The 22976-nt window shown below is 44.9% G+C and overlaps 1 protein-coding gene across 1 annotated transcript; it reads right to left on the bottom strand.

Moving 5' to 3' along the window:
* Positions 1 to 4895: 4895 nt before the first annotated feature.
* Positions 4896 to 5876, bottom strand: LOC127042199 (olfactory receptor 14A16-like). Its single transcript, XM_050935820.1, has one exon. It carries the CDS (start codon positions 5850 to 5852, stop codon positions 4896 to 4898), a length of 957 nt encoding a protein of 318 aa, XP_050791777.1. The 5' UTR covers positions 5853 to 5876.
* Positions 5877 to 22976: the final 17100 nt, after the last annotated feature.

The raw sequence follows: 22976 nt of genomic DNA, 5'->3' as shown, positions 1-22976 counted from the left end.
CAGAGATTGTGGAGCACACAGCAAACAGCAATAACAATGGGGAAATTGGTTTGGCTGATGTCTGAGCGAGTCAGTAATGTGCGCCAGTGCGCCTTTAAATGGCCAAATGCACATTCTACCACCATTCTGCACTTGCTCAGCCTGTAGTTGAACAGCTCCTGACTACTGTCCAGGCTGCCTGTGTATGGTTTCATGAGCCATGGCATCAAGGGGTAAGCTGGGTCCCCCAGGATAACTATAGACATTTCAACATCCCCAACAGTTATTTTCTGGTCTGGGAAGTAATTCCCTTGCTGCAGCCATTTAAACAGATTAGTGTTTCTGAAGACTCGGGCATCATGAACCCTTCCCAGCCATCCCACGTGGATGTTGGTGAAACATTCCTTGTGATCCACCAGTGGTTACAGCACCATGGAAAAGTAACCCTTGTTGTTTACATACTGGGTGCCCTGGTGCTCCGGTGCCAAGATAGGGATATGGGTTCCATCTATCACCTCATCACAGTTAGGGAATCCCATTGCAGCAAAGCCATCCACTATGACCTGAATGGTTCCCAGAGTCACAACCTTTCGTAGCAGCAGCTTAGTGATTGCTTTGGCTACTTGCATCACAGCAGCCCCCACAGTAGATTTTCCCACTCCAAATTGATTCCTGACTGACTAGTAGCTGTCTGGCATTGCAAGCTTCCAGAGGGCTATCGCCACTCACTTCTCAACTGTGAGGGCTGCTTTCATCTTGGTATTCTGGGGTTTCAGGGCAGGGGAAAGCAAGTCACAAAGTTCCATGAAAGTGCCCTTACGCATGTAAAAGTTTCACAGTCACTGGGAATCGTCCCAAACCTGCAAAACTGTGCGGTCCCACCAGTCTGTGCTTGTTTCCCGGGCCCAAAATCGGCGTTCAATGGGTAGAACCTCCCCCATTACCAGCAGGATCTCCATTGCGCAGGGGCCCACAGTTTGAGAGAATTCTGTGTGCATGTTCTCATCACTCTCTTCGCCGCACTGCCGTAGCCTCCTCCTCCTCGCCTGGCTTTGCAGGTCCTGGTTCAGCATAGACTGCACGAGAATGCACGAGGTGTTTACAACGTCCACGATTGCAGTCTTGATCTGAGCAGTGTCCATGCTTGCTGTGCTATGGCGTCTGCACAGTTCACCCAGGGAAAAAGGCGCGAAATGGTTGTCTGCAGCTTTCATGGAGGGAGGAGTGAGGCTGTACCCAGAACCATCCACAACAATGTTTTTGCCCCATCAGGCACTGGGATCTCAACTCAGAATTCCAAGGGGCGGGGGAGACTGTGGGAACTATGGGATAGCTATGGGATAGCTACCCACAGTGCAATGCTCCGGAAATCGACGCTAGCCTCGGTACATGGAGGCACACTGTCCAATTAATGTGCTTAGTGTGGCCGCGTACACTCGACTTTATACAATCTGTTTTACAAAACCAGTTTATGTAAAATCGGAATAATCCTGTAGTGTAGACGTACCCAGAGATCCCCAAAGTTATTTTTGGTAACCCTGAGAGACTTATGGAAAACTAGCAGATCACCACATCTCTGCTGTCACTCTGGACTGACAAACTTGGACTGTCCAAACCCGTTAATGTCTTTTACCTGCTTTAACCTCTTAATAACTTTCATTTCTTTCTTAGCTAATAAATCTTTAGTTAGTTTACTAGAGAAATTGGCTGCCAGCGTTGCCTTTGATGTGAGATCTATCCATTGACCTGGGATAAATGACTGACCCTTTGAGGTGGGGGAGGAACCTAATGTAAGGTGAGACCCAGCTCAGCTACCTGTTTTGCCATGGATTTCCTGTGTGATCTTGGGCACGTCATTCTGTCTGGACAACAATTCCCATCTATAACATGGATATAATAAAAATAACAAGAAGTACTTGTGGCACCTTACATACTAAGAAATCGATGCATACAGACATATATACATACAGAGAACATGAAGAGATGGGGGTTACCATACCCGCTCTAATGAGACAAATCAATTAAGATGGTCTAACATCAGCAGGAGAAAAAAGAAACTTTTGTAGTGATTATCAGGATGGCCCATTTCAAACAGTTGACAAGAAGGTGTGAGTAACAGTAGTGGAGAAATTAGCATCAGGAAATAGTTTTTAGTTTGTGTAATGACCCATCCACTCCCAGTCTTTATTCAATTTGATGGTGTCCAATTTGCAAATTAATCCCAGTTCTGCAGTTTCTCATTGGAGTCTGTTTTTGAAGATTTTTTATTGAAGAATTGACACTTCTAGGGCTGTAACTGAGTGTCCAGGAAAGTTGAAGTAGTCTCCGACTGATTTTTGAATGTTATAATTCTTGACATCTGATTTGTGTCCATTTAATTCTTTTGCACAGAGACTATACGGTTTGGCCAATGTACATGGCAGGGGAGCATTGCTGGCACATGGTGTCATATATCACATTGGTAGATGTGCAGGTGAACGAGCCCCTGATGGTGTGGCTGATGTGATTAGGTCCTGTGATGGTGTCCTCTGAATAGATATGAGGACGGAGTTTGCAAGGGGGTTTGTTGCAAGGATAGGCTCCTGGGTTAGTGTTTTTATTGTGTGGTGTGTGGTTGCTGGTGAGTATTTGCTTCAGGTTTGGGGGCTGTCTGTAAGTGAGGATTGGCCTGTCTCCCAAGGGCTGTGAGAGTGAGGAATGGTCCATCAAGATAGGTTGTAGATCCTTGATGATGCGCTGGTGAAGTTTTAGTTGGAGGCTGAAAGTGATGGCTAGTGTAATTCTGTTACTTTCTTTGTTGGGCCTGTCCTGTAGAAGGTGACTTCTGAGCAGGACATCCAGGAAGGAGAGGTTGGTGATAATGGGGCATACTGGACTGGTGAGTTTGGAGGAGAAGACCCAGAGATTCTGGCTTTCAGATAAACTTTTATTTCTTGTTAATAATCCAGAACCCAGAAAAGGAGAATAATTCCAAAGCTCCAATTCTTGGGCTTTATTTCCCTGGGAAAGGAGAGTAACTTGTACAGTGTCAGGATCTGACACCAGTTTGGTGTTAGCCTTAAGCCCTATCCATAACCCTAACTCATAATCAACAGGAATTTAAGTATAAGTTTTTCTTTAAACATTCAAAGAGGCCATTCGTGTTTAAAGTTTAGAAAGTGCTGAAGTAACTGCAGAATCAGGGCCTTTGTATAGAGTATTCAAAGTGAGTTTTAATTTCATAATCATGAGTTTTTGGACCAGGTCCTCAGCTGTTGTAAATTCTCAGAGATCTGTTGACTTCAACAGAGCTATGACAATTTAAACCAGCTGAGAATTAACCCCTTGATTTTTCAGGAACCTGTGTGTTATACTTCCATTTTTTCAGTGAAACAAAACACAGCATGTTTAAACTGTATCGAGTCAAAACAGCTCGAAGTCCAAACACAGAGTACTTTTGATGAGCTGTTTGTAAATGAGCAATGGAGTAAGATATAGTCATAAAAAATCTTTGCTAAATAAGGCTTAATAAGGACTTATAAGAATATCATGATGTGGACAAAGACAATCATTAACAGGAAAAGAAGCACAATAGTTTTCATAGCGTTTTTGTTATCTAACTATCTAGCTAACATAATTCACAATCAAAGAGAAATCTATCATTCTGACTAAATTTAGTTATGTGTTAGGAGAAGAAATGGTCTTATCTGTCTGTCTCTCTGTGTAATCCCATGATCTGTTTTTGTCTGTCATATATGTAGTGTACAGAGCCATGCACAAAGAAGGTATTCTAATACTAAGAACTTCGGAGATCCTTTCTCAGCTTGGAAGTGGGTAGATTTACATGGGATAGTGTATGGAACACCAGATCAATGCATGTGATGGCACTTTTCCACTTACACCAATGCTAGAAGGAAATGACTCCAAACAAGTAACTTACACCAGTGTTTATGTCACTACTGTGTGCAGCCCAGACACTTTGGGCCAGAATCTCATCAGTATTAAATTGATGATGTCAATGGGTCTAGTCTTCATTGGTGCTGGTTTAGATGAGTTGGGATATCAGACCCTTACATTTCAGTCATGCTCGCTTTCTCCAGGGGTTTGTCAGCCAATTCTGGATCCTTGTGTATATAGGTTATTGGCCAAATCCTATTTTTTTTTGAATTGAGGGGCTAAACCTTAGTGACTTCAATGGAAACAAAATTTGGCCTCATTATCCAAGGCTAGATTTTCTTTAGAAAACACTGGAACAAGTTTCTCTTCAAAATAGTCTTTGCACCATAGCAAGAATGACACAGTTCTTACATTGAGAAGATGGGTGAGGTGGGATCTTTTATTGCCCCATCTTTTGTTGATGAAAGGAACAAGCTTTCGAGCTGCACAGAGCTCGTCTTCAGGTTAAAATAATAAAAGACAGTTACCTGAGGTTCCTAACATGTCATTAATAATACAATAATATCCCAACAGTATATACATAATCATTTCAGGAGGAACTTAGCCATGCAGAAACTTATTGTGCATCTGGAATAAAGAAACAAATAAAAACAACAAACAACTAAACAAAAATAAACTAATAATATGACAAACGAAAAACCCAAAGAAGAAATGCACTGATACCTCAGTCAGAGATGCTATCCTGAAAAATAAGAAGAGCCAGAGAACCCAGTAGGAACTTTGCTGTGGCTCCTGATTTTATGTTCACGATGATCACATGGAAAAGTGATGGCTAGCAGTAGATAGATAGATTGATTGATTCTAATCTTAATTACATTGATGTAAACCTCTAGTAACTACTTTTTCGTTATTTGTTTGTCTGGATTTTTATTAGTGTAAATACTCAAATCTGCATAAATAGATTGCACAGTATGTTCTCAGGAAGCCAATAATGTCATCAGTTGATTATACTTATAAAGAAACACAGAATGTAACTGTGATCAGTGGAGAAATATCGACATTTTATTCTTGCTGAATATCTTCCAACCTATCAGTTTACTGAGTGCACCTTTCATTTCCTTGTTTCTCATGCTGTAGATGATCGGATTCATCATTGGGGGCATTATGGAATAGAGAACAGCCACCAAGAGATTCAGATCTGAGTTTGAGTTGGAGGTGGGTTTCAGAAAGGCAAAGGTGCCAGTGAAAAGGTACAAGGAGACGACAATGAGGTGAGGGAGGCAGGTGGAGAAGGCTTTATGCCGGCCCTGCTCAGAGGGGATTCTCAGCACTGTTTTGAAGATCTGAACATATGACACAGTTATAAAAGCAAAGCACATTAAACATAAAAGCACACTAAGAGAAATAACAACAATTTCACCGATGTTTGAGTCAGAGCAAGTGAGATGGAGGAGCTGGGGGATTTCACAGAAGAATTGATCCACCATGTTACCTCCACAGAAGGATATCGCAAATGTGTTCCCCGTGTGCAGTGCAGAGTAGAAAATACCACTGATACAGGCACTGGCTGCCATTTGGACACAAGTTTTCCTGTTCATCACCATCTCATAGTGAAGTGGCTGGCAGATGGCTATGTATCGGTCATATGCCATAATGATCAGTATGGCAAAACTTGCTGAAGCAAAGAATAAGAAAAAAAAGACCTGGGCAACACATCCAGAATAAGAAATTGTTCTGGTGTTTGTGAGGGAATTGGCCATGGATTTGGGGATGGTGACAGAGATGGAGCCGAAGTCTAGGATGGACAGATTAATCAAGAAGAAGTACATGGGGTTGTGAAGGTGGCGGTCTAGGGCTATGGCTGTGATGATGAGAAGGTTCCCCAGCAGGGATATCAGGTAAAGCACTAGAAACACAATAAAATGTAAAATCTGCCGTTCTCTAATGTCAGAGAATCCCAGCAGAAGGAATCCAGTCATGGTGGTTTGGTTGGACATTTTCTTCCTCAGTACATTGTGTGATGGCTGTGGATGGAATGAGAAGGACAATGGTCATGATCAGAGTGACAGAGAGAATGGCCCTATTTCTCCTTTTCCTAATATGTCATTATATGAATGTCAAAGGTGCACAGAACTCATCACTTACAATGACTAAGTGATGTTAGTGCTCCTCACCTCTGACAATCAATCAGTCACATTATCACACTAGTGTAACCACCTGTAAACTCAACAGAGCTTCATCACTTTACCAGATCTGAGGATTTGGCCCAAGGTGTACCTTGATAAGCTGCACTATGAAGAATGGAACAAAGCACACTCCAAATCCAACAATTCTTGCAAAGAAGGTCCCTCCACTACGACCATAACCAAGCTCACAACTTAGGCATGAAACTAATAGACAAAAATGCCAACACAGCCTGATTCCCACTTTGAAGGGCAATATGACATAGACTCCTCCAGCATTGCAAGTAGTAGCTCATTTGTTATCTTTCTACCTGAAGCTCTGTGCCTAGACAGCCTGCTGCCTGCTTCCAAATTAATTTATGGCAACAACCCTCACCTGCACTTCTGCCTGTGTGTAACCATGGGCTAGCAGCATCTTTCCATCATTCCTATGTTTTATCATTTACTCTGTGTTGTGCAGTGCAGGGACACTTGGGCTCTATTCTTGTCTCTGCCAGTGACCTGATGTGTGCCCTTAACCCATTTTTCCCCCTCTTTCTGCCTCTGTTTCCCTTCCCTCCCTTTCTCTGCCAACTCTACTAGGACTGTAAGGGCTTTTGGAGAGGGGCAGTGGTGCAGATTGTTAAAGGTATTGAGGCACCTAGTGGGATTTTCAAAAGCATCTAGGCCCCCAAAACCTCTTGAAATCAATGAGTTGTAAGCTCCTAGATGATTCTGAAAGTCCCACTATGCACCTAAATACCTTTGAAATCATGGCCCTGTGCCTTAAGCTGTGTATGTTCTGCAAACCCATTTACATCCTTTATATTCAGCTGGCAGCAATGTGGAGCTAAACCAAGAGATCAGAGTTCTACTCCCAGTGAAATCCCGTATGTCTTTGAATGGTGGAAGGATAGACAGGCTTTGGCTGCCTGGTTCAACTCTAAACTGGGATTCTAAGAGACTTGTCTGTTCGAAACATTGTTCACGCTGCCAGCTTTACTAGTTATTTAATTGTTACCTCTATGCAACGATCCCTTTGAAAGAGAAATCACACAGCTGCAATAGAATAAATGGATTTGAAAACAAGCTCTTATCAGGCAATATTAATGTTCTGACATTTACATAAAATTTACTGCTGGTTGGAAATTTTCAGCTGTGTTATTTCTAATGGAGATTGGTTTTTCATCTAAACAACACCACCACCAACAAAATCCTAGAATCTGTCTGCTTCCCTCAAACATTTTGGGATTCTTTTGTAAAGAAACTGAAAACTCAAACTTTTATGATTTTGTGATGAAAAAAATCCAGTTTTCAGCAGAAGGTTTTCAATTGCCAAAATCTGGGGGAAAAATGATTTGAGGTTTGCTGTGAAAAGTCAAAATTTCCCCAAAGGGGGGAAAAATTCCAATCAGCAGCAAGTATTTGATTAAACTGAGAGTAAAAGTCTTAATGAGTTCATAATGTAAGTCTTATTTAGCATCTGAAGTTTCCCCTGTATGTTGATTCCCCAACATATTTAATTGAAATAGCAGACTTACTGTGCTGATCTGTGTGGATTTTTTTTCCAACATGTGATGCGTTCAGTCATCCAGCACCAGGATGTTTTGGTCAATATCTATCTATACACCAGAATCTAGACGCTAAAGGCTCAGGTATCCGAGAATCCTTTCCCCACCTCCTCATTCTGAGACGGAACTGACAGAACCAGACTCAAACCTGTTGCTCTCTGTAGATGAGCTGTGTGTAGCTGGTGTTGAGCATCACTGGGATTAAAGGATTGATGCTGCAGGAAGGTGATTTATTCATGTCTATTTCCTAATGCCTATTGGGACTCACTCCCTGGAGCCCTGCTCAGCAGCAGAGGCCCAGAGGCAAGTGCATAGATGCGTAGGTGTTAAAGCCAAAAGAGCCATTCTGTCCCACAAGTCTGACCCCTTCATAGCACAGGCCTATGATCTCCCCCGGCGTTCCCTGATTCCAGCCCAGCTTCGGTGTTGTCTGTGGGCCAGATTTACAAAATGGAGACAGGCACCTACTGGGACTAATCAATGCTCGTAAATGAGTTAGGTGGTCATTCAGTGGGAGTGAGGAGCTTAACCTGCTTAGATGCTATTGTCAATTCCAATAGGCACCTGTCTCCTTCTTTAGGTGCCTTTGTAATCCTGCTCCTGTGTCTATCTTGTTCACATTCAAAGCCCAGGCTTCTCCTGAATTTCAGATAACGAACTCTGGGATTCGCAAAAGAACCTATGGGACTAAGGCATGTACCTCTTGGGCACCTGACTCCCTTAGAGTCCCTTGAGAATCCCAGCCTGAAATGGTAACTAGTACTGCCAGGCATCTAGAGAGTGGAGGTCACAAGATGCCAAGAACTCCTGCTATGCAGCTACGTTACTTCAACTCTCTGTGGCTCACTTTACCAAAATTTGGAGCATAATAATTGAGACTGCATGAGAAAATTCATAATGAAACTTTGATTTAGAGATGATCCATGATTCAGGTTTGTTTGAGCTCTTAATGAATTTTCATAGATCTGGGTGCAATATTTGTCTTTTTTTCCCCAAACAGAATTTGCCTGTGTTCCACAGGAATATAGGAATCTCCAGAGTCCAGTGCCCCTGGTCTGACAGGGGCCAGCAACAGATACTGCATCCCCCGCAGTCTGGAACAATAAGGATGGGATGGGGAGATCTGCCCCCACTGCAGCATCGTCTGCCTGAGTCTGAAGAGGGCCTTAGACAATGGCTTTGGGAGAAGGGAACTGCCCCAGGCATCTCCATGGGGTATGAACTCGCAGCTCTATGGCTCTAGAGGACTCCACCAACCCTGCCTTAGCAGAAGGCTCGGTGTGACTCAGACTCAGACTCTAGGACTGGAAGGGACCTTGAGAGGTCATCGAGTCCAGTCCCCTGCCCTCATGGCAGGACCAAATACTGTCTAGACCATCTCTGATAGACATTTATCTAACCTACTCTTAAATATCTCCAGAGATGGAGATTCCACAACCTCCCTAGGCAATTTATTCCAGTGTTTAACTACCCTGACAGTTAGGAACTTTTTCCCAATGTCCAACCTAAATCTCCCTTGCTGCAGTTTAAGTCCATTGCTTCTTGTTCTATCATTAGAGGCTAAGGTGAACAAGTTTTCTCCCTCCTCCTGATGACACCCTTTTAGATACCTGAAAACTGCTATCATGTCCCCTCTCAGTCTTCTCTTTTCCAAACTAAATAAACTCAATTCTTTCAGCCTTCCTTCATAGGTCATGTTCTCAAGACCTTTAATCATTCTTGTTGCTCTTCTCTGGACCCTCTCCAATTTCTCCACATCTTTCTTGAAATGCAATGCCCAGAACTGGACACAATACTCCAGTTGAGGCCTAACCAGTGCAGAGTAGAGCGGAAGAATGACTTCTCGTGTCTTGTTTACAACACACCTGTTAATGCATCCCAGAATCACGTTTGCTTTTTTTGCAACAGTATCACACTGTTGACTCATATTTAGTGTGCAGGAGAAGGGGAAGAGCACAGCAGTCCTGACCCCCTCATCCAAGCAGATAGACACTGGCTAGGGAGGTAAGGACTCAGAGTACCACGACTGCCCCATGCCTGTCTGTGGGCACCATGCTGATCCCAAGGGATTGGGGGACAGTCACCTGCTCCTCTTCTGGGACAGAGCAGGGGTCCAATGCCACAGTCCCAGCCTCTCTTTGAGGATCTCCTGCCAGTGACAGTCCATCTGGGACACTGGATCAAGGGGACAGAGTCCCTTGCATGGTCCTGGAGTGTCTGAATCCAACCCTGAGAATCAGCAGAGCTTGATGGGACTAAATATGCCTCTTTCCCCAGGCTCCTGGGAACAGCTCAGCTCAGATTTCCCTATGATGATGAGAAGGTTCCCCAAAAGGGATGCGAGGTAAAGCAGTAGAAACACCACAAAGTGTAAAATCTGCAGTTCCCCACCATCAGAGAATTCCAGGAGAAGAAATTCGGGCACAGTGGTTTGGTTGGACATTTTCTTCCTGAAGGACAGAGTCCCTTGCGTGGCCCTGAAGTGTCTGAATCCAGCCCTGAGAGTAAGCAGAGCTTTATGGGAATAAATTTGCTGCTTTCCCCAGGGTCCTGGGAATAGCTCTGCTGAGAGCAGAGACTCCTGAAGGGACCAGCACCACCTACTGTAGAGGGAAGGGCAGGGACCCTGCCCCCCCTCAATGGGCAATTCTGCACTAACTTCCACATCAGGGTGATTCCCTGTGAGTGAGTGGCTGGTTGGAGACCTGCACCATGGTGGTTTAATTCATTTTCTGCTCAAATGTAACTGTGAAGGCTTTCATGATACCTGTCAGTGTCTCACCCTTCTGGTCATTTTGTCTCAGTGATATCTTGTGGCAGTGAGTTCCCCAGGTTAGCTGTGTACTGGGTGAGGCTGGGCAGAGGCCAGTCTGAAAATACTGTTCAGAAAAGGGACTGGGCCAGGCAGAGGAAGAATGAGAGTTGGGAAGGAAGGAAATGGTGGCCAGGTCTTGTCAATGTGGAGAAGGAGGAGAGAATGGGCAAGTATTTGGTGTTGAGGTGGGGCTTGCTCCCTGGGGCTGAGGCCACTTTAGGGGAGTGGGGCTGAGAACAGGAAGGGACTGGTGGACAGAATGGTTAAGGAGGGATCTCTGAGAAAGCTCAGTCAGGAACTCAGGGTGGGGGAATTGGCTCAGGGCCATGGAAAGGGGAACCTCAAAGAACAGGGGCTGAGAGGGTTTGTGGGGTGGAGGGTTGCAAGAGGGAGGGAGAGGATTAGGGGCTGTAGGTGTTTGTTTGGGGGTCTGGGCTGTGTGAGGCAGAGGGAGGGAAAAACTCAAAGAGTAGGATAAGGGAGTTCAGGGGGTGGAGGATGCAGCAGGGGCTGGAGTCAAAGGACCTGAATCTCCTCTTCCTTAGACCAGACCTACTCCATTGTAACACCATGGACTTACCCTGCGGAGAGTGAGAGGGGAATCAGGCTCCTTGACTCCAATGGAATTACTCCTGACTTACACCAAGGTGAGCGAGCGGAAATCAGCCCCATTGACTCCCAAGGAGTTACTTCTAACTTTTCTTAACCTTGGTGTGTTTTGGTGCTGATTTTTTGTGCCCAGATAGAGGTCAAACCAAGGCTCAGATCCTCACAGTAGGGGTACGTCTTCACTACCGGCCGTATCGGCGGGTAGCAATCAATTTCTCGGGGATCGATATATCACGTCTCATCTAGATGAGATATATCGATCCCCAAACGTGCTCCTGTTGACTCCAGAACTCCACCAATGCGAACGGCAGTAGCGGAGTCAACAGGGGGAGGTGTGGACGTTGATCCCGCACCGTGAGGATGGTAGGTAACTCGATCTAAGCTACTTCGACTTCAGCTATGCTATTCACGTAGCTGAAGTTGTTTATCTTAGATCGATCTCCCCACAGTGTAGACCAGCCCTAGGAAGCATTTCCAGTGCTCAAGGCCAACCCAGCAGCCCTTCAGAGGAAATAAAGGTACAGTGTTATTAGTCAGAGAGTTTAGCTCTCAGTTGTGTCCTTCAGCCTCAGAAGTGCTTGGAGTCATGCTGAATGGATTAAACTGGCCACGTGCATGGAAAGAGCATGAGCTGGTTGAAAGCTACCGATAAGGTGGAATGTTCTGGCTGTCAAAACTGCAGGCCAGCTGGGCACCTTGAGTGGAGAGCTAACCCCATGCAGAAATCTGAAACTAAGAACAGGAGGCACCTGACTCTTTCTGAGTGCTTTGAATTGTGGGGAAATGTCACTTGAGTACAGCAGGATATTTAAGAGGTGCTGAAACTTTTTTTGAAATGCACTTACCTTCTGGGAGGGGAGGATGATGAGGATGGGAATTAGGGGAGAAGGGTTTTGGGGGCAGGGAGGACGGGGTGATTATGGGGTGGAGGATGGAAAGGGTGGGTGGGTAAGAGGTGGGTTGGGTGTCAGGAGATAAGGAGGGGTGGAACACTGGAAATGGGGGATATGAGGGTGAGTGACGGGGGACTGAGACAACAGAGGGGTGTGATGTCCTCTTTCAATGTTCAGGGGACTCTATGCTCTCTGCTCCCCCCGCTCCCAGCGGAAAGCCTCACTTTCCTTTTTTAGTTTCAGTTTTTCAACGGCAAACAAAGCACCCTGCTGTCTTTTCATCAGCACTGTCTGTGCGTGTGTGCTTATCTCAGGGATCAGCAACCTTTCAGAAGTGGTGTGCCGAGTCGTCATTTATTCAGTCTGATTTAAGGTTTCATGTGCCAGTCATACATGTTAACATTTTTAGAAGGTCTCTTTCTACAAGTCTATAATATATAACTAAACTATTGTTGTATGTAAAGTAAATAAGGTTTTTAAAATGTTTAAGAAGCTTCACATTAAATTAAATTAAAATGAAGAGCCTCGCGGATGGGAGGCCAGGACCTGGGCAGTGTGAGTGCCACTGAAAATCAGCTCGTGTGGCGCCTTCGGCACTCGTGCCATAGGTTGCCTACCCCTGGTCTATCTCTTTCTCTGCTGGATCCAGAACTAGAGTAAGGGGCAGGGCACCCGACAGCCCCACAATCCCCTCCCTTGTGTGTGCCAATATCAGGGGGCGGCTCTCTATGCATCTTTGGGGGTCGGACCCCCCTTCCTCTCTCCCTTTTGTGATCTTGGGGGCTTTGGTCTTGCCCTTTGGCAAGGCAGGGGGAGGGATGAGGCTCCTTAACACCCGCCCCCCCCCAGTGTGTGCCAGGGTCTGGGGAAGCGCTGCCCCTCAGGGTGTCAAGCTGTGAGGAGGCAAACAGGGACATGCACCCACAACACACTGAGCAGCCTGCTGGCACTTGGGTGACTGAGATGAGGGGTGCAGTTCACACCTCTCTGAGCTGTTTCAGGCTGTACCGTCTCCTGGAGGGGTTTCTCACTCTGCTGAGAATAGCTCATTGAGATGAACAGCCCACTTCACACATCTCTGAGCCTGCATTGCTGCAGATGGCTGTGTCCAGCTGTGTGCTGCGCTTACCGAGAGGTGGGGGATGGCTGCAAGGGGACCCCAGATTGGTAAAGCAGTGCACAGATTACAGCTCCTTTCCAGAAAAATGTGATGGCTCTTAAAAAAGCCTTTTGCTTCACTCATCATTCATATCCACGGCCACCTACAGTTGCCGCAATGACCACTAAGTCCGATCAACAAGTGCTCTTTCTCTTAAAAAAAATTAGGAAATAAAATGACTGAAAATTTCATTAACACAGAGTTAAGGTTTACCAGTGACAGCTCATGCCTGTCCAGAAGGTCGAGTTCAGCTAACCTCACACTTCTAGCAAGGATATGCAGAAGTGAATTAAATGTCCTCATAAACATAACTCCCCTGGCCCTGTGCGATGCCCCACGACATCCATAACACACATAATGTCCTGTCCCTTTCAATGTTTGAGCACTCTCCCCTCCCCAGTCCACAACCTCACTTTCATGTTACTTTCCATTGTGCAGCTAGAAAAAGAGCATAGCACTCAGCTGTGTTCCTGTCAGCTTCCTTGGTGTCATGTCTATCTTAGAATCATAGAATATCAGGGTTGGAAGGGACCTCAGAAGGTCATCTAGTCCAACCCCCTGCTCAAAGCAGGACCAATTCCCGGCTAAATCATCCCAGCCAGTGCTTTGTCAAGCCTGACCTTAAAAACCTCTAAGGAAGGAGATTCCACCACCTCCCTAGGGAACCCATTCCAGTGCTTCACCACTCTCTGAGTGAAAAAGTTTTTCCTAATATCCAACCTAAACCTCCCCCACTGCAACTTGAGACCATTACTCCTTGTTCTGTCATCAGGTACCACTGAGAACAGTCTAGATCCATCCTCTTTGGAACCCTCTTTCGGGTATCTTCTCTGCGGGGTGCAAACATAACAGCACATGCTTCCACTCTGCTTTGTCACTGGAGATACCTTCACCTCCCCTGCCCTCAAACACAGCCTGCTCCCCTGACAGAACACCACACCTGTGAAATTTAACAGCCACTTCATGCCCTTGTACAGCCCCTTCACATAGGAGATCACCTAAATTTATACTTCCCTACTCATCATTAAATCCACAGCCTGCTCTCATATCCCACTTCATTACTGGCTATACCGTGGCAAGAAGACACCAGTGCTACTGACACGACCTACACAGTTCTGTATTGAATTGATGCAGACGGGTTCCTTGAGGGACAGGTGCACCTCTCTCCTTTGATCACATACATGGGGGGGACTCAGACCCAGATCTTGTTATATCAGTCATGGCTCTGTGATGTTCCTCAGCTAATCCTAAAATCTCCTCATATCACAATCACACCTCCACCAACTTGCCCCATCTACTGCCTCCATTATTCAATACAGCTACAGCTAGCACAGTAAATGCAGCTGGGGGCAGAATTAAGGTTATGTGAGCATGTACCTTAACTCTATTTCTTGGGTTTCCAAAGTTTAAGCATTGCTGAACTTAATGTTCTGGTACAGCAAGAGCTATCACTAGGCGATAGATAGATAGATGTGTGTGTATTAGGATAGATAGATAGATAGATAGATAGATAGGTAGATAGATAGATAGATAGATAGATAGATAGATGTGTGTGTATTAGGATAGATAGATAGATAGATGGATAGATGTGTGTGTATTAGGATAGATAGATAGATAGATAGATAGATGTGTGTGTATTAGGATAGATAGATAGATAGATAGATAGATAGATAGATAGATAGATAGATAGATAGATAGATGTGTGTGTATTAGGATAGATAGATAGATAGATAGATAGATAGATAGATAGATAGATAGATAGATAGATAGATGTGTGTATTAGGATAGATAGATAGATAGATAGATAGATAGATGTGTGTATTAGGATAGATAGATAGATAGATAGATAGATAGATAGATAGATAGATAGATAGATAGATAGATAGATAGATAGATAGATGTGTGTGTATTAGGATAGATAGATAGATAGATGTGTGTGTATTAGGATAGATAGATAGATAGATAGATAGATAGATAGATAGATAGATAGATAGATAGATAGATTCTTATCTAATTTACACTGGTGTAAACCTACAGTATCTCCACTGACTTCAGTGAACTTAGTCTGGATTATTACTACTGTGAACATAGGGTTTTTGCATAAAAAGACTGCACATCACATTCCCATGGAGATAATAATGTCATCCGTTGATTATATCTGTAAAGAAGCACAGTATGCAAACATGGCCATTGGAGAAATCTGGAAATTTTATTCTTCTTGAATAACTTCCCCTCCGTCAGTTTTTTCAGGGCACCTTTTATCTCCTTGTTCCTCATGCTTTAGATGACTGGATTCATCACTGGAGGCGCCACAGAATAGAGAACAGTCACCATGACATCCAGACCTGATGTTGAGCTGGAGGTGGGATTCAGGTAGGCAAACGTACCAGTGCAAAGTAACAAGGAGATCACAATGAGGTGAGGAGGACAAGTGGAGAAGGCTTTATGCCGGCCCTGCTCAGAGGAGATTCTCAGCACTGTTTTGAAGATCTGAACATATGACATAATTATAAAAGCAAAGCAGTTTAAGCCTAAGAACAAGAGAAAAGAAGTAACAATAACTTCACCAAGGTATGAGTCAGAGCAGGAGATCCTGAGCCACCGGGCGATTTCACAGAACTGATCCACCATGTTGCCTCAACAAAAGGTTAGTGCAAATATTTTCCCAATCTGCATAGTAGAAAACTGAATTCCACTAATTCAGGCACCAGCTGCCATTTGGACACAAGCTCCCCTGTTTATTATAGTCTCATAGTGCAGTGGCTGGCAGATGGCGATGTGCCGGTCGTAAACCATGATGGTGATGAAAGCAAAGTCAGCCACAGTGACGAAAATGAAGAGAAAAACTTGGGCAACGAATCCAACATAAGATAATAACCTGATGTTCAACAGAGAATTGAGCATGGACTTGGGGACAAGACGGAGATGGATCTGACTCATAGACTCATAGACTCATAGATTCTAGGGTCAGAAGGGACCAATGTGATCATCTAGTCCTACCCCCTGCACAAAGCAGGCCACAGAACCCTACCCATCCACTTCTATAACAAACCCCTAACCTATGTCCGAGTTATTGAAGTCTTCAAATTGTGGTTTGAAGACCTCAAACTGCAGAGAATCCACCAGCAAGTGACCCATGCCCCACGCTGCAGAGAAAGGAGAAAAACCTCCAGGGCCTCTGCCAATCTGCCCCGGAGGAAAATTCCTTCCCAACCCCAAATATGGCGATCAGCTAAACCCTGAGCATGTGGGCAAGACTCACCAGCCAGCACTCAGAAAAGAATTCTCTGCAGTAACTCAGATCCCATCCCATCCAACATCCCATCACCGACCACTGGGCACACTTATCTGCTGATAATCAAAGAGCAATTGCCAAAATTAAGCTATCCCATCATACCATCACTTCCATAAACTTATCAAGCTTAATCTTAAAGCCAGATATGTCTTTTGCCCCCGCTACTCCCCTTGGAAGGCTGTTCCAGAACTTCACTCCTCTAATGGTTAGAAACCTTCGTCTAATTTCAAGTCTAAACTTTCTAGTGTCCAGTTTATATCCATTTGTTCTTGTGTCTACATTAGTACTAAGCTTAAATAATTCATCTCCCTCTCTAATATTAATCCCTCTGATATATTTATAAAGAGCAAGCATATCTCCCCTCAGCCTTCTTTTGGCTAGACTAAACAAGCCAAGCTCTTTGAGTCTCCTTTCATAAGGCAGGTTTTCCATTCCTCGGATCATCCTAGTAGCCCATCTCTGAACCTGTTCCAGTTTGAATTCATCCTTCTTAAACATGGGAGACCAGAACTGCACACAGTATTCCAGGTGGGGTCTCACCAGTGCCTTATATAATGGTGCTAACACCTCCTTATCTTTGCTGGAAATACCTCGTCTGATGCATCCTAAAACGGCATTAGCTTTTTTAACGGCCATATCACATTGGCGGCTCATAGTCATCCTGTGATTTACCAATACCCCAAGGTCCTTCTCCTCCTCTGTTGCTTCCAACTGATGCATCCCCAATGTATATCTAAAATTCTTATTATTAATCCCTAAGTGCATGACCTTGCACTTTTCACTATTAAATTTCATCCTATTACTATTTCTCCAGGTCTAGTATGGGCAAATTCATCAGGAAGAACTGCATGGGGGTGTGAAGGTGGTGGTCAAGCACTAAAAGGATGATAACAAGGAGATTTCTCACCAGGGCTGCCAGGTAAATCATTAGAAACACCACAGAGTGTAAAATCTGCAGCTCCTGAACCTCAGACAATCTGCAAGGCCTTGTGTGGGCCTACACCAGTTACTGGAGTTGCCCAGGGGCAGCCCAGGGCTAGGCAGTGGAAGCAGGTCCTACCCACCCCTTGTCAATGATGAGTGGCTATTACAGTCTTCAGTCTGCCCTAGGGAGTGGGGGCTAAATGATGACTAGCAGTAGGCACTGAGTCAAGCTGGGATTAGGGGATTTCTGGGGATGGGAGACCCAGAGACTGAGGGGATACTGCTGGGGCAAAATCCCCAGATAAAGGGTCACCAGGGTCTGGGAGAGACAAGGGGGGGCAGCCAGCGGTGATGACACCAGCCTGCAGAGGGTGCTCTGGAGCTGGAAAGCAAGGCAATTCCCAGACAGCCAGCAGGAGGCGCCACAGGGATGAGTCCTGAATTGCTACACTCCCTTACTGTAAATAGATGGTGGCCCGTTCCATGATCTGAGGATCTGGTCCAAGATGAGGCTTGATAAAACGCAGTGTAAATATGGAAAAAGTTACAACCCAAGCCCAACAATCTTAGGAATGATGGTCATCCTATTGCTACAATGGAGAGCTATTTGAGGAGAGAATAAAGCTACATTTACACTACAAAATAGGGGGAGTGATTCCCAGATCGCATACATTACTTGCAATAGCTCGACTACAGCTAGCACAAATCTGAAAAGTAGTATAGCCACGGTAGCATGGGAAACTGTACCGAATACAGTACATAGCCCCAGAGTTCAGGAGCGTTTGTACTCAGCATGGCTAACCCTTGCTGCCAGCCGTGCCGCCGCAGCTACACTGCTATTTATACTCCTCAACCTAGCGTGAGTACATGTGTGCCAGCTGGGGAAATACAGCCCCAGCTTGCTGAGTAGATGTAGCCTAAAAGAGTTTGGCTAATTTAACCTGGCAAACGCCAGCTGAGAGGGGTAATGATTACTCTTTTTATAAATACATCAAAGGAGTAAATAAGAGGGAGGGAGCAGAGCTATTGATGCTAAAGGACAATGTCGGCACAAGAAGGAATGGTGATAAATTGGCCAGGAGTAAATTCAGCTTGGAAATGAGAAGAAGGTTTGTCCCCATCAGAGGAGGGAAGCTCTGCCACAGCGTCCAAATAGGAGCAGTTGGGGACAAACAAGCTAGCTGATGTTGACATGGGGCTGGATCAGTTTTTGATGGGGATTATATGACTGGGTTTCCAGTGAGAGCAAGGAATTGGACTCGATGATCCAAGTCCCTTCCAGTCAGTTCTTCTTAGGACAAACAGCAAGATAACAACTTGGATAGGAAACTTCTAAAGCACCAGCACTGCCTGATTCCTTCTACCCAGGGAAACACGACCAGAGGTGGCTCCAGGCACCAGCGCAGCGAGTGCCTGGGCTGGCAAGACACAGAGTGCGGCCTGCTGGTTGCTGTGAGGGCGGCAGTCAGGCAGCCATTTCTGTGGCAGCGTTTCTGTGGGAGGTCTGCTGGTCCCACAGTTTTGGCAGCAGTTCAGTGGCAGGTACGCCAAAGGCGCGGGGACCAGCAGAACCACTGCTGAATCCGTGTGACCAGTGGACCTCCTGCAGAAATGCTGCCGATGGCTGCCTGACTGCTGTGCTTGGGGAGGCAAAAAACATAGAGCTGCCCCTGAACGTGACACAGACACACACAGCGTGCCAAGCGCCAGCTCATCTGTGATTCCACACTGAGTTCTGAGACGGCCTGCTACCTGCTTAGAGATTGATTCATGGCTGCAAATACCAGCTGAGCTTGTGTCTCTGTTTGATGATGGGCTGGGTGAATCCCTCTGTTACTGCTCTGTTTTATCGTTTCCCTCTCTACCTTCATGTCTGTGCCCTGTGGGTCAGTGGCAATCATGAAACTTGGGTTCTGTTCTTGATTCTGCCACTGACCTGCTGGGTGACCATGAGCAAATCACTTCCCCTCCCTGTGCCTCTGTTTCCTTCTCTCCCCTCCCGCACACCCCCCCTCGCTTTCTCTGCCTTGTGTTTTACTATGGGTGTGTTCTGTGTACCTGTTTACAGCATTGGTGTTCAGCTGGCAGCAGTGTGGTTCAGAGGATACGAGGCGCGAGCAGGAGATCTTCCTTCTATCCTCCTTGACCTCCTCTCTGTCTTAGAGCAGGACTGAGCTAGAGAGGCATCAGGTGGATGGTGCATCTCTGAATCTGAGTTTACAAGTGCTAGTGTGTATAAAACACAATCTGCGGGCTTTGCTGCTTGCTTGTATTTTACCTTGCCATAAGTATTCCTTTGAAACAGAAATAAACATGGTTGCAATAGAACAAAAAGGTTTGAAATTGCTGTATTAAAAAAAAGGTTCCTCACCTTTCTTTAAAGCTCAGTTTCCAATTTGGGGTGGTTAGAAATTTTCCGTCCATTTTTTCCCACCAAAATGGGATTTTGAACTAAGCAAATATGTCCGGGGAAAGATTCTTCTCTACTTAGCAAAAATCTATTTAATTTTTTTGGAAAACTGAAAACCACAATTTTCTTCTGCTCTTAACTTAATATTTCCAGTTAACATTAGAAATTAGATAAAAACAAATACATTTTTGGTTGACAAATCCTGAAAAAAATTCTGATTTTGGGCTTCAATACCAAGTCAAAATTTTGCACTGATTTTTTTTCTGATTGGGTCTAGATGTCTGACTTAATTGACAGCTAAAGCCTTAAAGGGTTCAAATTGTAATTTATGTTTAGCGTCTTACATTTCTCTGTATATTAATCAACAACAATATTTATATAGTGAACTTACTGTGCTGGTCACTGTGGATTTTTCCCCAGCTTGTGATGCGTTCGATCCTCCAGTACCAGGCTTCTTTGGTCATTATTTCTCTCTCCATTGTTCCTACTGCTGTAGTGTCTAGAAGCCAAAGACACAGATGTGTAAGAGCCCATTTGCCCCTCACTCTGAGAATGAACTGACAGAATTAGATTCAAACCTGTTACTCTCCGTAGATGAGCTGTGTGTAGCTGACTTTGAGCTTCACAGACACTAGAGGACTGACGCTGTAGAAGGCTGTCTATCCATGTCTATTTCCTAAGGGCTTGCAGGACTCCCTCCCTGAAGCTCTGCACAGCTCAGACGCTGAGGCCCAGAGGCAAAAGTTCATAAATTAATGGATTTCAAGCCAAAAGGTGCCATTATGAGCCCTTTGTCTGACCCCTGCATGGCACAGGCCTTAGTATCTCCCGCCGGTACACTTCCTCTACCCTAGCTTCTGTAGGCCAGGATTATGGAGAGATTTGGGCATCTAAAGATGGAGACAAGCACCCAGTAGGATTTATCAAAACTCCTAAGTGAGCTAGTTGGCTAAATCCCATGAACATTCAATGAGAATTAGGTGCCTAACCTGCTTAGGTGGTATTGAAAATCCCAATAGGCATCTATCTCCATATTGAGGTGCCTAAACCCATTTGTAATCTGGCCATGTGTCTATCTTGTTATTTCTAAGCGCTGTGCTTTTCTTGAATCTCAGAAAATGAAGGGTGGGATTCCCAAAGGAGCCTAAGGAAGTAAGGCATGTACATCTTGGTTGCCTTACTCCCTTGAGAATCCCAGCCTCAAATGATAACAAGTACAGCTAGGCAGCAGGGACTAGAGAAGTGAGGAGGCCACTAGAGCTACTGTGATATAAGCCCAGATATGTGAATAAATTACCTCAAATCTCTGTGTCTTGGTTTCTTCAACTGTAACATGGGGGTTACTTACAGAGAGTGGATAGGTAATTCACTAGGAGACATTTATTTAGACCCAATCTGTAATTTTTGGCAATTTATACCAGCCTATAGTCAAAATATTTTGTAGCTAATTTTGTCTTTATCCCTCAAGAGCTAGATGGATTTTGTGCCACCTCATCTCCTAGTCCTTTCCTCTTTCTCTACAATCATAGAATCATAGATTAGGGTTGGAAGAGACCTCAGGATCAGGCTGCTATCAAATTCCCCCTCACTGTTTTCTTCTGCAGACTAAGTAACCCCAGTTCCCTCAGCCTGTCCTTGTAAATCATATGCCGCAGCCCCCAATCATTTCCACTACCCTCCTCTGGACTCTCTCCAATTTCTCCACATCCCTTCTGTAGTGGGGGTATGGCCTCACCAGTGCCGAATAGAGGGGAATAATCACTTCCATCCATCTGCTGGCAATGCTCCTACTAATATAGCCCAATATGTTGTTGGCCTTCTTGGCAGACAAGGGCACACTGCTGACTATGTTAGCATAAGCATCAAAGTTTGTGCCTTGTGATGGCTTCATGGTGGCCTTAAGAAACGGACTGGGGATCTTTGTGCGGTTCCTAGAGGACGTGTCCCCAACACACAAATGTCAACATCACTGGAAATATATTTGCACCCTTGTGCTCCATTACTATAGAGAGGTCCAGAAGTGCGCAGAAGGAATCCTCTGTCATTTACAGCAAGAGTCCCTCCAGGGCAGGGTAGAAGCACACGTCCAGGGAGTGGTGACTGAGGGAAGATTGCACAGCTGCTGCCTCAGCTTCTATATGTACTACTGAAAAATGTCAGATTTCAGAAGCTTGGGCTAATCATCTGGCCGCTTAGGGTTAGGGTTGTACAAGGAAAATGAGGATACAAGGGGACAAGACAGAAATCTCTGTATATTAAGTCTGGGATATTCGAAGGGGTCTAAGGATGTTAGTTGCCTAACTCTCATTGTGCAGTCAGCGGGAGTTGGGCACATAATGCCCTGAAGTCACTCTGAAAATCACTGTCACAGCTCATGGCCTGTAGTAAAAGTTCACTGCATGGTTACAGATTCTGCAGCACCCACAGCCCCTTGTGTCTGTTCTAATTGCACAAAGACTCAAAAAATAACAGCAAAACAAATTTTAAGTACATGCAAAGCAGGAAGCCTGCCAAACAATCAGTGGGACCACTGAACAATCGAGGTGCCATTGCGGAGAAGCTTAATCAATTCTTTCTCTGGCTTCACTGCAAAGTATGTGAGGGAGGGGGGTTGAAAGTCCAGACTCCAAGGTTTTATTCCCAGTTTTGGGAGGAGAACCTAATTTAGTGGTCAGAAAAGGAGGACGTGGAAGTCAGGACCCCTGAGTGTTATATTGGGCTCCAGGAGGTAAGTGAGTGGGTGGTTATAAAGGGGACAGGAATCTCGACACCTGGGTTCTATTCTCATCTTGGCAGTGACTCAGACAAGTTACTTGGGCCCAGATCTCACAGATATTTAGGTGCTTAATTTTCAGTGGGAGTTATATGCCTCGATACCTTTGAGGATCTGGGCCTTCATCTCTTTCTATGCCTGTTTCTCCACCCATAACATGGCAACAATGATACCTACCTTTGTACTACAGACAGAAAGGAAAATTCTATTGTGAAATACACCAGTTTAAACCTGGAGCAACTTCATTGAAGATAATGGGGTTACCTTAGTGTAATCGAGAGAGCAGTCTGGTAGGAAAGGTTGTACACAAGGGATTTTATTATTTTCCTTTGCAGATTTTGCCAAGATTTCCCACATTTATATTACCTGCAAATGTTATCGATGTCCTGCATTGCAGATCCCTCTCACAGCTTTTGTTGACTCTGAATCTGTATATATATTAGGGTTGCCAAAGGCATTTAAGCAAATTAGGTGCCTAACCCTATGGGAGTTAGGTGCCTAGCTACTTTT

Source organism: Gopherus flavomarginatus, unplaced genomic scaffold (genome assembly GCF_025201925.1).
Source record: "Gopherus flavomarginatus isolate rGopFla2 unplaced genomic scaffold, rGopFla2.mat.asm mat_scaffold_34_arrow_ctg1, whole genome shotgun sequence".
NCBI classification, from domain to species: domain Eukaryota; kingdom Metazoa; phylum Chordata; order Testudines; family Testudinidae; genus Gopherus; species Gopherus flavomarginatus.
The sequence above is the reverse complement of the archived record's forward strand: the minus strand, read 5'-3'. Positions and strand labels throughout refer to the sequence as shown.

Excerpts from the sequence above, each read along its gene's own strand:
- LOC127042199 (XM_050935820.1), bottom strand. The coding sequence starts at position 5,852 with ATGTCCAACCAAACCACCATGACTGGATTCCTTCTGCTGGGATTCTCT.